At 42.7% G+C, this 21,135-nt stretch overlaps 1 protein-coding gene across 1 annotated transcript in view; it reads left to right on the top strand.

The window, feature by feature from the left end:
* The window catches only part of nav2a (neuron navigator 2a), a 115,600-nt gene that overhangs the window by 74,261 nt on the left and 20,204 nt on the right, over positions 1–21,135 (top strand). Inside the window, exons 13-21 of the mRNA XM_054608542.1 lie at positions 9,788–9,917; positions 12,516–12,834; positions 12,937–13,669; positions 15,074–15,293; positions 16,900–17,174; positions 18,474–18,539; positions 19,293–19,337; positions 19,885–20,045; positions 20,496–20,678. Of these exons, the coding sequence (XP_054464517.1) occupies positions 9,788–9,917; positions 12,516–12,834; positions 12,937–13,669; positions 15,074–15,293; positions 16,900–17,174; positions 18,474–18,539; positions 19,293–19,337; positions 19,885–20,045; positions 20,496–20,678 (2,132 nt within the window). The remainder of the gene's footprint in view (positions 1–9,787; positions 9,918–12,515; positions 12,835–12,936; positions 13,670–15,073; positions 15,294–16,899; positions 17,175–18,473; positions 18,540–19,292; positions 19,338–19,884; positions 20,046–20,495; positions 20,679–21,135) is intronic.

Raw genomic sequence — 21,135 nt, 5'->3', positions numbered from 1 at the left:
CCCTACAGTTGTTGAACCCGGTCCTGGTCTGCTCGGAGACAACATCAACCTGTCAGTGCTGATCACAGCTGCTGTTTTAGGACTCCTCTCCAACACTGACCTCCCAGTGTGTGTGTGTGTGTGTGTGTGTGTGTGTGTGTGTGTGTGTGTGTGTGTGTGTGTGTGTGTGTGTGTGTGTGTGTGTGTGTGTGTGTGTGTGTGTGTGTGTGTGTGTGTGTGTCTCGGCTCCACTCTTCCAGGAGTGTTTGGTTAATGGTGGCAGAAGGGAGCAGAGTGAGTCAGTGTTGGGTTACCGAGACCAGTGGCACCAGGGAAAACGATGATCACACTTAAACCATCTGTGGTTGTCAGATAGTGCACTTTGCAATATTTTTCAGATTTTCCATTATGATTGTATCAAATAAAAATATTGATGCAACAAAAACATGCCTAGAGTAGTTAAATAACACCGATATCCTCTGACCTTCAAAAATATTCAACATTCTTACTCAGATTTTGATCCAATGCACACAAGATTAGAACGGTATGGTCATTGTAAACTACATCATCTGAAAACGTTGATTCTTTGTCTTTTTAAATAAGAAAATTGAGTTAATTTTGACTTGTTATGAAGTAATATGGCTTGATAGCTTTGTAGTAATGTTTAAGTGACATCAGGACTGAAATTGACATATTCATTTGTGACAGGGCTGTGCCTCTTGTGCTTCTGTTTTACTTCTGGCTTGTAATGACAGTATATGTCCATCAACGTATTTGCTAACTGGCTATGTTGATCCTGTGTTACAGCCAAAAAACGTGGCTACCATGTTGGTAACAGACCATGATAACACCAGTATACTGAGAGCATGCTACGAAATGGGATCAGTCCCAATTCTTTTTGTATTAGATGACACAGGTGGAAGAAGAAAGTAAGAAGCTTCTCAAACCTAAAATGAACTCCAGTCTTACTGGAGCTAAAAATGTTCTGTCTGTGATTTATGTTGACACAAACTGACGCAATCTACACCAGATGTGGTCTTTAGAAAGGAAAAAAAGATTTTTATATAATATATATATATATATATATATATATATATATATATCTCAACCTCATATTCCCTGGGAGGAGAATGTGTTAAACAGCCACACCTATCCTTTGTCTGCTCTCCCCTTATCTTCTGCACCTACACACACATACACACACATGCACTTATACTCACAACACACTTTACGCAACCAAATATTATTCCTCAGATATCCAGACTCTCACACAGCCTTTGACTCTCCTAGAATACTAAATACTGTAAATGCCTCCCGGACATACTGAAAAAAAAATTCATACTGAAAGCAGAGTTGTGTGTGTTGTGTGTGTGTGTGTGTGTGTGTGTGTGTGTGTGTGTGTGTGTGTGTGTCTGTAATGAAGCCAGTCCAGCGAGGCATTCTGGGACACGCTGGAGCAGTCTGACCCGCAAATCTGTAGCGGTTTGATTCAAGATATAAGGTCAACTATGTTTCCAAGTTAATGGGATGTTCCCACTCAAGCTCACTTCCCCCCAGCTGCTGCAGAACGATATTCCACCCACACAGCAGAAACCTCCATCTTAGTCATTGTGGTCTTAGTTGATTTCTTTAAAAAAGTGAAGTGAGTGTTTTCGATAGAAGTTGTTTTCTGCGCGCAAGCAAATTTTCACCGTTATATACACATAACACAACATATAACAAGACGTCTTTGACAGAACGGCGATCCAGAAACTCCAAAGTAGTAGAAGCTACAGTAGCTTAGTTATGAGACAGCAGTCAATGGTAAAAATCTGTCTTTTGAATGAATTGTCTCTACTTATTGGCCAATTAAAAACTGAGCAAACAAGCTTACTAAATCTAAAAATAATCAACAATTAGCAAGCTATTTAAGAAACTCTATATTGAATGAAATGATGTACAATCCTGGTAATAAAATGCCTGGTGGAGTCTTGTTTTACAGACAATGGTGCTAGGAAATCTTTGAAACATGTTGGTTTGTATTAGAACGGACAACATTGGAATAATCTCACTGACTTGGACTAAAATGTGATTTTCTTTCTAATGTGACCACATATAGAAGAAATCCACTTCCCACATGCGTGTGGGAGGAGGTGGCGATGATCGTGTTAGAGCAGCTTTTTTTTTTTTTCTCCTTTTACGAGAGAAAAGGAGAAAATAATCGATGAAAACTAAGAGGGTTGTAATGAGAAGAGAGATAGAGAGACACAGTCCTTGGAGACATGATGATTCAGTTGCCATGGATACTGTATCAGCAAACCATCATGCACTTCCTCTGGGCTTTTAACAAGCACACCTGCCTCGCCCTAGGAAATGAACACACACACACATAAACTGAAGTGGGTGGGGTAAATACAGGTCTTTCTCCAACACATTCTCTTTTTTTGTTTTATGTCAACTTTGCGATTCTAACATCCACAGCTAGTTCTTGAGCTTTGTGCTCTTTATATTCTCTCATTATTTGTTAAAGCCTGTTTTTGTGCGGTTTATTCGCAGCATTACTAAGTGAGATGTAGTGATGAGAGTTTTTTGGAAGGGAAACACAGCGATCAGAGGCATCAGGCACCAGGTCTCCGGTCCAGTCTGGAATCCGATCCGGGCCACCAGGAGGAAACAGTAGATGGAGGAAGTAGAGCTATGGAGCAGAGCATGTTGGACTTTAATTCTTCTACAGTGAGTGGGTTGTGGAGCACTCAGCACAGGGTGAGTTTTGAATCCTCCGTTCCTCCCCCCGACTGATATTTTCCGTGAGGTTTTGTGCGGGCGGGAAGTCGCCTGGAGAGTCAGCAGGTTCGTGCAGGTTGGAGTTTTTAAAGTCACTGGATAAAGTTGATTATCCACATTTCAGCTGCAGGAAAAGCTCGAGGACAAAAGCCTGCATGCGAGAGAGGGAGAGGGTTTTAATGTCACGAACACTTGATAATGTATCAGACTGCAGGCCAACATGTTGGATAGATTTCTGTTCTGTGAGCCCAAATCATTCACATGGGGACATTTAGTTTAATTTTGTATTTTGACCCTTTAACACAGTTTTTCCTATTTTTATTTCACCTTCAGTTGCTCTAAGGTTGAAAAAAATCCCCAAAATATTACTATCTGACATCATCATATAAATATTTTGTATCAGCTTATTCCAGCTCTTCATTGAAGCTATAAAAATGTTACACAGGATGCAATATTTTTGCAATATTTCCCCATAATTCAGCCTGACATATTTGGTATCATGGAAACTTTGGGATTTTTACAAGAGTTCATATCAGTTCTTTGGGTTTGGGGTAGAAACGATTAAAATTAAGTCGGTTACCATTCCACACAAATAATGCAGTTTAATGATTTTTAAGAGTTTCATCGATTTTTTAAAATATTTTTTTCCTTTTCATGCACATGCTTTTTTTTTTTTTTTTTTACTTGAAATGTAATTCAGATGGAGAAGTAATTGAGTGGATTTCTGTAAAAACAACAAAGGGCTATGTGGTAGATCGACTTTAACCCCAGAAAATGTTTTATTTCCATCTGTTATCTGGAGTTACTCATAAAGAAGGTTTCAAACCAGATGGACATAAAATAAAACACAGATTCCGGGCAAAGTTTGCTTTTATATTGTAGCTGCACATCAACGTAACTCGTAATATTTTATTATTTCCCCCTGAGGGATCCCATGAACCCGTTCGGTAGACCACAGGTGTAGAGGCAGAAGTTACAGCCTTGTGTTTCATTCTAGCACCGAGGCGACAATAGGCTGGTTTGTATGCGCTGTGTGTTTAAATTGGTCTGCACACATGTGAGAAATTCCACATGTTTGTCCCAGTAGCATTTCAATTTTTGCTGCACGATGCAGAATGCCAAAGTCGTGTGCCTCAGTCCACTGATGCATGTCACTTATGTTAAGAGTTTTTTACCGTGGATCCGGGTCAGTCTCTCAAATCTAAGTGAGTTTGTGTTTACACATCAAACAGATAGCGAGAGAGGAAGAGATGAGTCGGAGGAAAGAGGGATTTAATTGCTTTGATGGATTCTCCCAGTGCAGATAGCAAATGTTTTCCCAAAGACAGGAGACAATGGGACCAGACACGAGAGAGAGAGAGAGAGAGAGAGAGAGAGAGAGAGAGACATTCCTGAGTGTGATGTCCAGTCCAGTCCTGTCATTTCTCGTCAGTTCAGGGACAGCTGTGTCATTTTCGTACCACACGGTCCTAGGCTCCAGCCTGGAATGTGCCGCGTCCCGTCCCAGTGGCCTCTTCACTGCCACTTAGTCCTGACTTTTTCCTTTTTAATTCCTTTTAAGATGAACCTTGAAACCTAAATGTTGTCAGGTTTCAGTGATTTTTGGCTACAATAATTTCCTGTTTCTTAAGGGTAGATTTTGCCACATTTTCCTTTTTTTTCACTTATAATAATATAAAAAACATTCGATTAACTCAACAAAGACACCTTTCATCATATCACACATGAGATCTTAATACTTTCCCTGCATGTATAAATACACCTTCAATCACTGAAATAAATGAATCTGAACCCTAAGGCAAAGAGCAGATACGGATGTGAGATATATATCTTAGCATTACTCTATGAAAGAGTTAAACTGGCTAAACAGCTTTCAAGTACCTGCATGGGGAAACATCTGCTGGCTTATTTTACCTTCTGTGTCATGTTGTTGCTTTATGTTCCCACAACAAGTAGCCTAATTCATTGTATGCCAGTCTGAACACGCAGCATTACATTTTTATCACATAGCATAACTTCTCGATTGAATGTTTGAATTGTTATATTTCCTACTGGAAGTTGGCGCCAAACATGGGATATGCTGTGTTCGTGTTAAGGAAAAGGTGCCCGTTCGGAGTGGGACGATTGTTTTGTTTTGTCTGGAAGATAATCCACAAGTTGCAAAACTCTTGAGAGATGGTTAAGTTTAGGTATTGACCTCAAATGGACTTTGAATGGTTATGGAAGATTCCTTGCTTTATAGTTAGATGAATAATATGGTTTTGCAGAGAAACATATTCATATCCCCTCAAAGTATAAGGCATCAATAAGTATGATGTGATATTGGGACCAAATGTCAGGTATTGTAGGCCCTTCTGTCAAACCTTTAAACTGATAAGATATGATTCCACTGAAAACTGACTAATGATTATATAGTTTTATGGCCTAGCCCCAGGAGAAAACAACTAGTTTTTCATGTTGTGCTATTATGCAAATCATATACAGATAGGAATTAAAAAAAAAAATTCATGTCTTTGATGGTGCCGACGTGTTTGTAATGAAGTCACGACTCCAGCTCCTCTGTCCTGATGTTGTGTCTGGTCAACACACACAGGCCTTACCTGTTGTCTGGCTCCCCCCTCAACCCTGAGGGCTTTACTTCAGAGAGACAGTCAGAATCCTCCCCCTCGGTCTCTCTCTCTGTCTGTGTGGACAGAGACAGAGATTTTGGGGGGTGTTATATGATCCAGCTGCGGTGTGAGGACCAGTAGTCGCCCCTCAAACACAGGAAATCCCCTTACTTCTGCCTCACAGCTCTGTTGTGGCCGCATGTCTGTGTGTACATTTCTGCGGCACAGATCCTGTGTGCATGTGCCAGCGACGGACGGGTTTTTTTTTCAGTGAAGGGGGATGGATGGAGGGGGGGGGGGTTACAGTACCGCCGGGGCAATCAAACCCGTCGACCGACCACGGCCCCGAGGGACGCACACAAGAAAAGCTAAACAAACACAACCACGGGCTTTTTCTCAGGACACTTCTAGTCACTCCTATTGGCTGACCCACATGGCAGCTTTTTAAAAAAAAAAAAAAATTCCATTGGTCCCCCATGCCCCCCCCCCCCACTCTGCTCTCCTCTTTGGAGGTTCGGCCTCTGAACTCTGACCCCCTTTGGGAAAAGCAGAAAGCTTCCTAAAAGGACCTGGCGAGAGGCGAGGTTCCTCTCTGGAATGTCTCGTTTTTTGGGTCACTTTTGCTTCTCCACAAGTGTCCTCTCTGACCGGCTCAGTCTCTCTCTGGTGAGCGAGAGAATAAAGTCTTAGCTTGTTTAAACTGCACACTCCATCTGATTTAAAGGGGCAGTTCATCCAAAAATCCACTCATTTATCATTTCTGTGAGCACCAGAAATATAAAAATCCCTTTGCCATCCATTGTGATGTGGTGAAAGAAAAAGAATTGAAAATCCATAAATGTCTCTATACAGTAAGTGAGAGAAGCCATTTTTTTTTTGTGTGTGATTTGGGTAAACCGACCCTTTAAAGAGGACGAGTAAGAAGCGCTTCACCTCCTCCCTTCAGTGCCATGATCTATTAGTCGCCGACCTTGTCCGCCTGCGTTTGGCACCGCTTCCTCACGGGGGCGGCCTGCACTTACCGTCTCCGTCTCCTGTGATTGGCCCGTTAAAAGGACTCCGCGGTGGTTAACAGGCGGGTTGCTCTGCCAGCAGGAGGCTGTGGGCTGGGCCACGCCGCTTTGCCTGATCTCTAATTAGCACTGGCTTGTCAGATAGTCAGGGTGGATCTGTCTGGGAAATTGCAGTCTTGCACACACAGACACACACAAACCGTAGCTGGGAAAACACACAGGAAAGCAACAGGGACGAGGATTGTCCTGCACTTTTCGTAGGAGTTTGTCTGTGATCATGTGGCTTTGACTTGTGTCGCCCCGCTTGATTCATGTTAAACTGAAGTGGCTTATTTAGGGCCCTGGGGTGTGTGTGTGTGTGTGTGTGTGTGTGTGTGTGTCTTGTGCTCTATTAGTGGCGTGGCTGCAGCAGTGAAGTGGTTAACAGTCCCGGGGGAGGCTCATGTTTCTAACAGGGGCAGGTCCTTCCCTCTTCTTCTTCTTCCCCCCCCTCACAGTTTCTCTCTCTCTGTTAGTCCAGAGAGAGAGAGAGAGACCAACAGTGCCCGGGGGATGAACCATCAGTGTGACGAGCGACAAAGGAGCTCAATCTAGGAACACTGCCAGGGCGAGAGACATTGAGAAAGCTCAGAGAGAGAGAGAGAGAGAGGCAGACTGGGGGAGAGAGAGTGGGAGAGAGAGACATTTGGCTGTGTGAACTCTCTGAGTGGCATGAAGTCATGAAGCTCTCTGTCCAGCTTGGCATTTTCCCGCAGCGCTCTGGTTCCCACGGCAACCCAGGCGCCCTGACCAGGTAGATGAATGTGTGTGTGTGTGTGTGTGTGTGTGTGTGTGTGTGTGTGTGTTTGTGTTTGTGTTTGTGTGCACAAGGGAAGCTTGTCCTAAGTAGCCTAATGATGACTTTGGTTCAGTTGGTGATCAGGAAGTGCTGAGATCTTTGAGGGTTTGTAGATGTCTGTTTCTTTAACGGCAGTCAGTATATCTTTATTTTATTTATTTTTTTTTTTGTGTGTGTGTGTGTGGGGGGGGGGCTGTGGCTGTATGGATGAGCTGAGACTGTTGTGGTCACTCTAAATCTCTCAGCACCTCTCTGCTCGTCTGCTCCACGGATGCTTTCTACTTTTGAGTGTCTCCGCTGCGGTTTCTTTTTTGCAGTAAAGTTGTGTTTTTTACTCTTTGATTGTTTGTCAGGTTGTTAGCATGGTTGTCCAAACCACAGCAATGGATTTGGCTCGAAATCAAACCTGCTGATTAGTGGTGATCTGATTTCTAAGTTTGCTGCCACACACAGATCTTTGTTTTTGTTTAGTTTTTCTTATTTTACAGCTGTAATCATGTTGTTGTGTTCATGTGCTGGTGGTAAACGGGGCAGGACTTTGTTGTGATGTTGGCTTCTGGGCAACAATGCACTCACTTGTGTTCTTGCTTGTCTGAAAATCTAAGTTGACAGATGAGTGATGAACCAGAGGTCATATGAACATTCAGTGCTTTTTTTTAGTATAAAGTTAAATGTTTCTGTATCATCAAGTATCAAATACTGTTGAGTCTCATAAGTTAGCATTGGGAGCTTGGAAGTATATCCTTGTTTTCTGGAAACTTATTTGTTCTTATTTGTTCTTTTTTTTTTAAAGATAAAGAGGTTTTTATTGTCATTGTAGTGATACAACGAAATTCCGTTTGGTAGCCCCTCAGCCAGCCAGCAGACACAATAACAACAATATACAGATAAAAATACACAAAAGGAATGAAAACTTTACTATGTACAGCAGGTGCGAAATTAATGTGTAGGGATTACGTGTTGTCAATTAAGTAATTTGTGAAAAAAAAACCCACAATAATGTAATATTTAAGAAGCAACAATGTCAAACATTCTCTGGTTCAAGCTGTTTAAATGTGAGGAATTGTTGCTTTCATCTGTTGCATATAAATTGTTGCACCTAGCACTGAATATATTTATGTAGCACAACATTTACAGTTTGATCAATAATGAAGGTTATCTTTAACTGCAAGAGATTCACTATTGTTTCACCGTTGTCATGCAAAACTTTCTTGACAGATTTTCATGTGTTATTAGTCTCGATTAAACAGACCCTGACGAATGAATATTGACAACACCAGCTCTGTGTGTGTGTGTGTATGTGTGTGAGTGTGCGTGTGTGCGTGCATGTGTGTGTCCTCTGGTGCAGCCAACCCTGCACTGGCCATGACCATCACCCTCTGGTCCTTTCAGAGTGATGTTTGCCAACTGGCCGAGCTTCCTGTCCCCCACAGTCTCCCAGTTGATGCACACACGCACACGCACACGCATAACACACACACACACACACACACACAAACACACACACATATTTACAAATATCCTGCATTAACTCCTGCCGTGTTTGCTCTGTTCAGATGGGTTTGTTTGAACAGCTCACAGACACGCACACACAGTCTCACACCCACCCAGTGATGTCACCCCTCCAACAGGCCTTTGTTCATATGATAGACAACCCCATTCAGCGCGTGTGTGTATGTGTGTGTTTGTGTGTTTGTGGCTGAAGTCAATTCAGATGGAGCATAAAGGAAGAGAATCACCAGGCAGTCAGAGGAAGAAGAAGCTTTTTTTTTCAATATTTTCTTACAAAGATTATCGTTCATCTTCATACTTGCTGTCCTTCTAAAAAAATAATTATACAGAATATTTGTTTTACATGTAGTCCCATACAGTATGCATCCGTAACCATAATCACTCTTTAACAATCACACTCACATACCTACAGTGAGGATACTGTAAGTCTAGATGTGACTCGACTAGGCTTATCTGCAAATATGAAACAGGGATTTCAATTAATTTGCAAGAAAAAAAAAAATCTCCCTGCAGCTCCAGAAAGCTTCTTTGTCTCTGAAGAGTTCAGCTGACTGATGAAGAACTATTGTGTTCATTGTTTAGGAAGCATCATACCTCGCTGCTGAGTCTCTGCTGACCGTCACGGAGAGAAAAAAAAAAGACAAAACTACTTCCCAATAAAATAAAAACCACCACCGTGTATCTTAGATTTGAATCTGTGCAGATTCAACAGGAAGCTTCTCTCATAATAAATCTGATTTCTGCTGATAATACAATATAAACCGCAAAATTTGTGCATTTAACTCTGATACAAACCCTTTTTATTTCATTAACAGAACCGTAAACACATGGGAATGTTAGTACATATTTACATTGATACATCAGCAGTACATGATTAACAGCAATCAGTATGGAAGCTGAGTGAATTTAATGTCTGTGTCTTCAAAAAGGAGCAATACATGTTCCCAAACAGACGCTGTCTGCCAGGTCGACCCCCCACAGTCCTCTGCACTATGAAAGATTTACTGTTTAAATAGAACCAAAGTGACCCTTCCTGTCTCTCTCTCTCTCTCTCTCTCTCTTTATGTGTCCAGCTGGGATGACAGCAGCTCCGTGAGCAGCGGCATCAGCGACAACATCGACACAGATGACATCAACACCAGCTCCTCCATCTCCTCCTACGCCAACACGCCCGCTGCCCAGCGCAAGAGCCTCAAAGCGCAGGTAGGCATCCACACATTCATCCATATGTGAAAATAAATATCTAACTTTTATTTATGATTGTGCGACAGATTGGGATAGCCAGTTCCATTTTGGATCTGGTTACAACCTGTTAACCTCTAGCCCTTTCCCTCGGAAAAAAAGGCCTTAAATAACTTGCCCAAAATGAATCAGGAAAAGCTCCTCAACCATATGGCTAATATATTTATATAGTTGATCTCAAAAACTCAATTACCACATGGAGTTAATGGAGATGCAATAAAGGCAAAAATATGATTTTTAACTTTGGCTTGTATAAAATAAAAATTTCAGAGGCAATATCACCGTTAAAATCAAGATCCCATGATGCAACTGAATGTTCTTTCCTAATCTTTGACTTTAACTGTAACTATACATTTGATGACAATACCCAAACATAACATTGTGACACAATTTTAAAGATATACTTAATCAAAGTCCATCAAACTCTCTGTAAACAGACATGACAGTTTGAGAATTCAGGGGTCATTTTTTTTTACAGAAGCAGTTTAACATGATGATGCCTTTGCCCTTTATTACAATGCTTTGATTTATCATGCCAATTTGAATATTTGGTATCAGCGCTGCACTTCATCACAATCTGCTGTCAGGTATTAGACGCCCTCATGAACAACTGGAAAATTTCCTCCAGTAAATAATGACTCAAACATTACAAGCATTAGGGAATTTATTTAGGGGATATTTGGTGCCCTCCTGTGTTTATAGTGTCCAGCAGAAGAGATATCATGAGGTATTTTGAGGCAGCATGGGTTATCCCGGGACACATTAAAGGGATACTTTGGTATTTTTCCAAACTGGAAATTATTTTATCAAGTTTTTGTGTCTAAGTGTCTTTTGGGACAAAACAATTTGAAATCAGTCCAGTTTTGTGCAAGAACGCTGCAGACGGCCACTAAAAGGCCTGTAATCTAATCACTCAGGGAAATTCATCGTCAGTGACGGGCTCATATTATTATTATTAGTGTCTGACAACATTGTGGAAAAGATGATAAAATAAAAACTTTAGCTGACTGGCTTTTTTTTACCTTTAGCTTAATCCGGTCTCTTTGTTATTGAGTCCAACCAAGTCTTGCTTGGTTAAGTCTTGTTCTGAAATCTCGCGTCATATCCACATTGTGGAAATCAGCAAAATATTCAACCATGACATTTAAAATCTTTAAGGTAACACTAAGCTATCCTTTTCTGTTCTCCAACACAACAAACTCTGACAACACCGGCACTCTAGCAAAGTATAAAATACCAAAGCTACCCATTTAGTTCCACATTTGGACTGTGTATTGATTTAAATGAAAAATACACAAATCTTAAGTAGTCTAATTTCCTGTGGCGTTAAGAAATGATTGGAAGAAATGTAAACTAGACGTACAAAGTGGTAAACTGATGCAACCGTATCCTTCCACTTGGCCTCATTTCCCTAAACCCAGTCGGTCCCAGCATTCCTCTGCATGCAGAGAAGAATGTGAAACTACAGCTGTGAACTCACAAAGCTAACGCTGATGTTGACTCTGGCCTCAAATCATTAAACAGTGATTAAGAGCCAATACGCGCCAGGAAAGTGATCGGGGAGACGATAACAATAATAATATTGTCAGCTGACTCACGGTATTGTGGCTGATGTGGAGCCGGGCATCATGTGACTGGCGTCCATTATGGCCGCAGAGGACGAGGTGCTGAAGAAACAACTAAGGAGGGCACAAAGGAGCCTTTCTCTCAGTACAGCACTCTGACACAGTGCAGGTTGATTAAAGCTGTTTTAAATTCTGGGAGCAGAGCAGTGTGCTGCATTTTTGGAGCGTTGCCCTGGCAACAGCAGGCATCATCCCTCAAACAGCTGTAAAGCTAGTTCACCAGAGCCTTTTGTTTTTCAAAAGAAAAAAAAATCAAAAGAAAGAAGAAGTCAAAAGTAATTTAAAGTTCACCACTAACTCACCTTCAGTGTTTTTAGGTTTTGAAAGAAGACACATTTAGTTGTAACATTCTGGATGATCAGGAACTTTTTCCACACTTTTTTATTGTAAACAACAGACTTATACTGGACTTCTCTGCTTTGAGTGCAGTCTTACATGCGATTTGACTCCCTCAAAACTTGACTTGAGACTTTAAAGCAAACATGTTCTAGTCTCAAATTATTTTAACCTGCTAGAGTCCCAGATCAAGTAAAAAATAAGTAAGATGGACCCAGGAAAACTGCTAGAGGGATTTGGATTCACTATTCATAGACCCAAAAGACTTGTGACGCTACTAAAAGCTTGTTCTGACAGACTTGAGTCTTTACTGTAAGGTCACCTCTCTCTCAACAACATGAGCTGTCCGGCAAAACAAAAGCAGGAATAATGCTTCTTTCACATTTTTAAATAAGGAGAAGAACTCTTTCTGCTCAGGCCATGACTACTTGCTCAGGTGATGATGTTGTGGATGCTGGCGGCATGACACAACATGATGGCTGTGGTCATAAAACAGAGTGCATTTTAGAGACACCTGGCAACCTCTCATAAAAGACGCTTTCTTCAGCAGTAATAAATCTGACCTAAAGTGTGTGTGTGTGTGTGTGTGTGTTCCCAGCCCGTGACAGATGCAGAGAAGCACTCGGCCTCCACAGTGGTGCACCAGGCCTGGTCAGCAGACGAGGTGAAGAGGCCAGACGGCGGGTCAGACAGCGGGGTCAGGATGGAGTCGGCCTCCAAGTGGAGCCGCCGGAACCCCTCCGACATCTCTGACGAGTCCGACAAGGGCGGGTCAGGGAGGAAGACCCCCTCGGTGTCCCACACGGGCTCTTGGAGGAGAGGCATGAGCACTCAGGTGGGGGTGACGTCCCCCCGGACTAAAAGCACCAGTAGCACAGGCTCCACGAGCTCCGGAGGCCTCAAGACCCACAGTTCAGGTAACATAGACATAAAGATTACAGTTTAAATTAAAAACCAAATACAAATATCCAACTTACTCTTTATCTCCCCACTGATGTCTCGTTCTGTTTGTCCTGCAGGTAAGACGGATGACGTCAAGGTGTCAGAAAAGGGCCGTCTCTCTCCTCGTCCTAACGGTCTTCACCGCTCGCCCTCGGACGCGGGACGCAGCAGCGGCGATGAGACAAAGAAACAGTCGATCCCCAGCAGCCGCACATCCACGACGAACGTCCTCACGCACACCGTCTCAGACCCCCACTCCCAGACACATACACACGCCTCACACACATCACGCACCCCTACCAGCACCTTCGGCTTCAAGAAGCAAGGCCACGGGATGGTGACCATGGTTACTGCCAGCGGCGCCACCATCACAAGTGGATCAGCCACCTTGGGGAAGATGCCCAAATCTGGGGCACGCTCACTTGCAGGAGGGTTGAAGGCCGGCGGGCAGGATGGGGCGTCCATGCTGGGTCACCACGACGATGGTTTCCTCCCCATGAGCGCCCGCTCCACGCTGCAGTACCGCAGCCTGCCGAGGCCCAGCCGGTCGGGAGCTGCCGCCCGCCATGGTAATCGCTCCTCCACCAGCAGCATCGAGGCCGCCGTGCTCTCCGTCACCACTCACGGGAAAAACCCAATGGGCTTGACCAAGGCCAACGGCCCAGGAGGCCTGATGGCCAATCAGACGGATCGGGAGAAGGGCGTCTCCGAGATCGACAACCTCAGGAGCGGAGGGGTGATGCAGAGTGGAGGAGCAGCGACTGTTCCTCTGACGGGAAGACAGCAGGTTTCTTCACCCACACTGCGCAGGTGAATACACACACACACACACACACACACACACACACACACACACACACTGAACACTGAATATAATTTATATTGTCAGTGATCCTGCAGACATAATGACGGCTAACTGATGAGCCATACTGAGTGGGGCCTTCCTGTATGGGCTTGAATTTACCCACATAAAGCACAAACACAGACACACACACATACAAAGAGGGAGAGAAAAAGAGACAGTGAAGGTCATTTGAAAAGTTAGTAATCATGAAGTCATATTAGATGATAAACAGTGGTGAGTAATGATCACACGTGTGGGCTTGTTTCACACACACACACACACACACACACACACACACACACACACACACACACACACACACACACACACACACACACACACACACACACACACATATATGCAGGCTCAGTGAAGTTAAATCAGGCCATTGTGCAAGGCAGGCTTTGAGCCGGGCTGATCAGCTGCCAAGCCTCAGCCTTGCCGGTGCGGGGGGAAAAGGGTGGAGAAGGGAGGGTGTGGTGCTGGGTAATGGGAGCTGAGTCTTACCTCAGCGCTCTGCCCTCATTAATGTGAGGGAATGATAACTCTTCAAAGAGGCTGTGTGCTGCCATTATCGCCCACCGCGGCTCCAGTCGTCATAGCCTGCCATTTAGCTCAAACCCAGGATTAGTAGAGAACCAGGAGAGAGTTCTGTGTGTGTGTGTGTGTGTGTGTGTGTGTGTGTGTGTTAGTGTGTGTGTGTGTGTGTGTGTGTGTGTTGGACCTGACTCAGATCTGAGCACATACGCTGCCTCTCCTGGCTGCAAAGTAAAGAATAATACTGGTGTTTTTGTCCTCTTAGCGGCGGGACCTTCAGGGTGGCACGCTTTACCAGCTCGCTTCTCCGCTTCTTTGATCCAGAACAGCCATGAATATTTACACATAATTTGTTGTTTAATTTGCTGTTAATATTCATTATGCCTGGAGGACGAATCCTAATGATTTTTCCAACCTCATGACCTTGCTTCTTGCAGCAGCATCAGTTTTAAATTGACTTTAATACACGAAAAATATAGCTTCAGGCAACTTCAGCATCATCAAACTTTTTTTTAAAAGCAATGTAGAATAATTAAGCATTAAAAGATGTCATTTTATGTAGAACATGCATTACAAAACATGTACATGTAGACTTTTATAAACAGACTTTATATGGCATCATATTCTCTATTAAGGTCGTACATTGACAGAATGTGCATCTTTCTGTCTGTAGAAGTTCAACCATAAATCTGTCATACTCCACCCTTTATTATTGATAATGTGATTGGTCAAAATTCTTAGGAATGAAAAAGTATATTAGGAAATTACATCCTGCTCTTTTAATACTTTAGTCACAGTTCTCACCGTTTTTTTCCCTCCCTGATTTCCCACAGATTGTTTGGTGGGAAGCCCGGTAAACAGGCTCCGGTCACCACGGCTGAGAACATGAAGAACTCCACTGTGATCTCCAACCCCCACGCCACCATGAACCACGTGGGCACGGTGCTGGAGTCCCCCGACGGAGGGCTGGGGGGCGTGGACAGCGAGACCAGCAGCCCCCTGTTTGGAGGCAGAGTGCAGGGACTAGGGATGGGGACGCTGGGCAGCGAGCAGGTGAGCAAAAACAAATAAACAAATAATGGAGACAATGGATCGATCTGTCAGTCAGCTTACTCTGGAAATGATGAGATAGCATAGATAACAAAGCTCCTGGAGGATTACTGGCTGGGATTTTACATGTTAAACATACAGTCTAGTGAATAACAACAATTGTATGAAAAAGCTTTAGCATACACAATGTAGTCATGAAATATATTTCCTTTAAAATGACTTAAGTAGTCTGGTTTATCCTTAGAACTACGTCATGGGAGCAGCTACTAAATCATTAGTTACGCTGCTATTCTAAGCTGAACTCGTCCTTCAACTGCCCACCACCCATTACTAACCATCAAAGGAGGGGAAGCGTTTTCTTTTTTCTTTTTGAGTTTATTTTGGAGTTGCATTTGAGTAATTTTTAGCCGTGCTCGTGGCTAAAAACAATGTTTTTTGTCCAGACTGTAATATTTCAACAGCTATTAGAGGGATTGCAATGAATTTTCATGCATGCATGTCCACCTTATGAAGACTTGTAACAACTTAAGTGATTTCTTAAAGCTACAATCAGTTTTCATATTATAAAACTGTACAACTTGGCAGAGGGTAAAATGTTCCTATGAGCTGCAGTGCTATTATCTATCAATTGTTTTGGTATGAGTTGCCTAGTTTTAGAGATATTGGTCGTAAAGATGTCTGCATTCCTTTGAATATTGCAGACATTGTTGTGAGCACAACAAAGTCTGCGGATAACATTGAGTCACCGGATCAGGATTTCCTGTAAAGAAACATTGTTCTTAAATTTTTTAAATGTATTTATGAGTGCCACATAGTCCCATTATACTGGAGAGAACGCTGACATCTCTACAGCCGATATCTCCAAAACTAGACAACTCACACCAAAACAATCTAGATTGATAAAGATTACAGGTAAGGAAAAATTGATATTTTTGATTTTTGTCCCTTTAACTTTAGAGCTAAAGACACTCTTAACACTTTAGCTTTAGGGTTTGTTGTAAACTGTCACACCAGAAGGTTAAATCTGTGTTTTAGATTAAAATGATTATTTACATTTGAGCTTAGAGTTGATGGGTGTGTTGAAGGTGTTCGGGAAGATAATGACAAGGCTTTGGCAGAATCACAAGGATGATTGTTGTTCTCACCTGACTTAAAACAAACCTGTTGGATTCCTTCAAGTACTAATGAGTGTGTTCAGTGGAGGTAGAGACGAGCAGTGTAGGTACTGGTTTGGTTCACTGTGGGCTACATATTACAACGGAGAAGCAAAGTCTGAGCATGCTGAGTCACGAACTCGCCGGCACCTTCTCATGATTCATAGGAATTAATCAGAAGTCTGTCTCCATCATAATGTGACTCATAGGGCCTCGTCTTTAAGCAGCAGTCGAGTCTTAAGAAACAATAAACATAGGTTCAAAAGTTGAAAAAGTCAGTAACCTTAAAGCAAATAGACCATCAAATACAAGTGAATGATGCATTAGAGAACTTAAGAAAAGCTGCAGATTTAAGAGAACTTTTAGCATTTCTGCCTGATTGGAAAGATTGCTTCAAAACACACAGACCGCCACTGATTTTTAAACACAATAATGTCCTCATCGTCCCTTCACAGGCCTCCAGTCCCGGCTCAGTCTACTCCTCCACCGGCCCGTCCAACAGCCTGACGTGGGGCACCACCTTCAGCGGCTCCTCCGCCCAGAGCAGGGAGAGCACGCTGGGCGGGCACGGCGGGGCGGGCAGCATGGGATACCCCTCCGTCAGCAGCATGCACACCAGCAGCGAGTCCATCGACATGAGCATAAGCAGCGCTGGCCACGGCGCCCACAGGGAAGACACCCTGTCTGCTCTGGGACGCACCGGCAGCACCAAGACCGGCATGTCTGAGAGGTGAGGACACTCAGAAGTTGGGATGTCCCATTTGGGTTTTTTAAACCCCCTTTTTTTTCCTTTTCCCCACCATAAAACATCAAAAAGAAAGTCTGTCATCTGTTTTCCAGTGTAGCATCTTGCCTTCATCAGTGTGGTATATGAGGTTGTTTCCTTAAATACAGTGTGGGAGCCATCAGCCACCACAAGCTACTGGTTAAACAGACGAAATAAGACTGGCAGAAAAACCTGTAAATTCATTGAATTGAGCAAGAGACCATTTCATTTCTGATGAGTTTAACTTTTCAAATATAATAAATCATCTTTTAGAAGTCACATAGGGTTTCTTTAATACTTCTAGTTCTTTGTTTAATATGACTTATTACTTTGCAGGTTAAAGTTTCACATACAAAACATATGATCAGTTTAAAAAATATAATTGGTTGTTACAGATTAAGATAATCCAACAGTTTAGTAAGTAGTTAAAATCACCTCAACCAGCAAAAACATTAAATAGCTGCTAGGTCAATGCATCTTTTATAATAATACAGTACCAGTCAAAAGTTTGGACACACCTTCTCATTCAACTACTTTGAGGAATCTAAAATATAAAACATATTCTGGTTTGTTGAGCATTTGTTTGTTTACCACATAATTCCATTTGTGTTCCTTCATAGTTTGGATGTCTTCAATATTAATCTACAATGTAGAAAACCATTGAATGAGAAGGTGTGTCCAAACTTTTGACTGGTACTGTATAATATAATGTTTTGAATCCTTCTGCATATAACTTTTTATACTTAAGTACATTTTGCTTATCAAACAAATGTACTTTTATTTTTTGAATTGGGGACTTTAACTTTTTTTGATGCTGTCACTTAAGGATCTAAATACTTCTTCCATCTCTGACCATTTTGAAATCCTGCCCAGTTCTGACTTTAACGTGTCCAGAACGGAGATGATGCAGAAAGCGTCCGTCGTGGCGAGTTGTCGCTTCTTGTTTGTCGTTCTGTCCGCGATCGAGCACAGAAACAAAATCCCGTGGCGTCCTCATCCGATTTGAACAGTAATTGTGGTCATTGTAGCGGATTCCATCCTGACAGGTTGACTGTGTAATGTGATGGGAATGTCTGAGAAGGAAACTTAATAGCATTAGTGGAAGCTTTGAGGCTATGACATCACCCTCCTCTTTTAAGTTTTCTTATTAACTTCATTGGTGAAGAGTTGAGAGTTGATCTCTGTGCTGAAAGATTTACTCTACTCTCTAAAATCTTTCTTTCTCTGTGTCTGTTGTGCGTTTTCCCTCCTGTCTTCCATCAGTCCCCTCTCCTCCCCGTCCGCTAGCCCTATATTCAGCCGAAACACGCTGCCTCGGAAGCAGGACAGGTAAACGTGCCTGTGTGCAGTGTTAGGCTTCTGGTTAAACAGCAGAGGAGGTTCCTGCTAAAACCACCACCTGCTGCCACACAGAGAGCATCACTTAGAGCCACAGAGAGAAGCTTTGCGATGTAGCTGTGGTTTATATTGTCTTTACGTGGAGATTAGCGCTCTGTGTGGTAGCCTGTGGTTATGTTTAAGGACCTCTAGTTCCTGTATGAATGGATATGTATGAGAGTTAAAGTGTGAGGTCGTCTGTGTGGATGTTGGCACCTTCACTGGTTTTGTTTAGTGGTCCGTGTTCACTTACTGCCGCCTTGTGGTAGAGTTTTGTATGTGCACATTTACCCAATAGCATGGGCACAGGATATGTTTTTTGTTGATTTTACCCTGTAAAAGTTGTATTCTTATGGAATATTTTCACCATTTATGAACCCTGAGAAATGCAGTTATTCAGCCATTAAGATGAGACAAATTAATTAATTTCAGAATTTTTCACCGGTGAAGCAATCTGCCATAAATCTGCTTTTTTTCTAGAAAATTCTTGTAGCAAGTTGAGAGTTTTTAACAATTATTCTAAGTTAACTTGGCAAGTTAGTTTTTTTTTTTTTTTTTTAGCAGTGTATAAGGTTGGATATATTAATGTAAATAACAACAATATATTTGCAGGTTAAAAGTAGTAATAGGTAGCCTTTAAGAGATGCAGACACATGTTTCCTTGCCTCCTTTGCTCTCCTCCTCTGAAGTGTTTCTCTCCCACAGCGGGCCACACTGTGGTAGAAACACTCTGCCTAAGAAAGGACTCAGGTACTGACTTCACTTCCTGCTGGACATGTGGCGCTTCTTTCACACTGGCTCACAAAAATTGTCTTCTATCTTGTCTTTGATTTCTGCGTCTACATTCACTCTTTGATAACTGTTGCTCACACTTAAATAAAATATATAAATGTATATGCTTTTGACGTTTTTGTTTGGCACTTGGCACATGTGTTGTTGTGTTGTGCTTCCGTGACGAGGCATGTCACTTTGTCGTGGTGTAGAGCTATTATAACTGTGTTGTGCTGTAGCGGGCCTGATCTTGGGGGTCAAATGTTTTTCGGCTTCTTTTTCTGCTTTATGTCCCTTAGTTTTTGTTGCTCACAGCTGAGAATCAGTCTTTCGTTCATGGTGTTGTAATTCCTTGTTTGGGCCTCTGATACATCCTGTTTGATCCTGGCTACTAATATGGCTGCTTGAGAAAAAATCCACCCCACTGATTGGAAAAAATCTGATTCCAGATCATCTTGTCCTGTAACAAAATCCGTACTTTTTGTGTTATCGCTTCCACTTTAATCTTCTCTTTGACTTCCTGTAGATATGGCCCCTCACCACATCTGCGAAACCAAGAGGAGGCCCGTGATTGGCTGCGCTCCCACTCCACCAGCGGGCTGCAGGAATCAGTCAGTAACTCCCCGTTCTCACCCAGCTCCAGCATCACCTCCCCCTCAGGCACCCGCTTCAACTTCGGACAGCTCGGTACGCCCCAAACACACCACAAAAACCCAGCACTCCTTGTGTACATTGATTCTATGTTGGTTGAGAGAAACTCAAGCCTGGGAAACAATTTCCAAAACTCGGTGCATAAACTCAAAACTCCTTACCATCAAGCTGTTCACAATGACAGTGTTGCAGTTTTTCAAGAGAGAGAAACTCATATTACTGAATATTATAAATGGATGGGTGGGCAGAAAGTTGCCAAACATTGTTACTGCTGTTCTCTATTTCATGGAATTGAAAACTGAACATCTTTAGGTTTTGGACTTCTCTTTGGACAAAACCAGCAATTTGCAGGCTTTACATTGGACTCTTAGAGATTCTTACAGCCTTTTTTTCACAGTTTTCTGACATTTTATAGACTAAACTAAAAGATACAAAAAAAACCCCATCATTGCCTGACTTATATCATTTCATATATCTCTCTCACAGCTTCCAGCCCGACCTCGGCAGCTCAGATCAACCTCACCGGTCTGCGCAATAACAGCCTGACCAATCAGGAAGTCTCCTACGACCCTTCCAGCGACAACCGACTCAGAAACTCCTGCATGTCGCTTGACGAGAAGACTCGCACCATGAGCAGATCGGGCTCCTTCAGGGACGGCTTTGAGGAAGGTAAGAGGAGCCCTGAGGAAGAAGGATGGATATGAGACAAGTGTATTAAATATACAGTGACTGTGTGTCCTGGTCATGGTGGTGTGATCCGTAATTGAAATGTAATCCGGCATACCGCCATCTCTCTGTGACTCTGAAGCCTCCCCTTTCTTATTACGCACCACCGTGCCAAAATTATTATTATTCCATTTGTTTAGAGAACATTAGGACGGATTACAACCGCTCCTCTAAGAAAAGCCCTCCATCCCCTTAGAAATCCATAATCAGCTTTGGTGCAGCTTTGTTTTTTCAAAAGCTTGTTTATTAGGGGGAAAGTACCCCGCCGTGCTTTTTCCCACCAGCAGGCAGACTCCCCGCTCAGGCGAGGCAGCTCCACTGGAGTCTGCTCAATCCTCAGGGCTAAAGGAACACAGTCTTTTGATTCAGAGGAACAAACAAGGACTGGGAATGAGCTAGT

The sequence above is a fragment of the Anoplopoma fimbria genome, chromosome 2 (genome assembly GCF_027596085.1).
Source record: "Anoplopoma fimbria isolate UVic2021 breed Golden Eagle Sablefish chromosome 2, Afim_UVic_2022, whole genome shotgun sequence".
Lineage (NCBI taxonomy): Eukaryota > Metazoa > Chordata > Actinopteri > Perciformes > Anoplopomatidae > Anoplopoma > Anoplopoma fimbria.
Note: the sequence above shows the minus strand (reverse complement) of the source record. Positions and strands in the feature narration are given on the sequence as shown.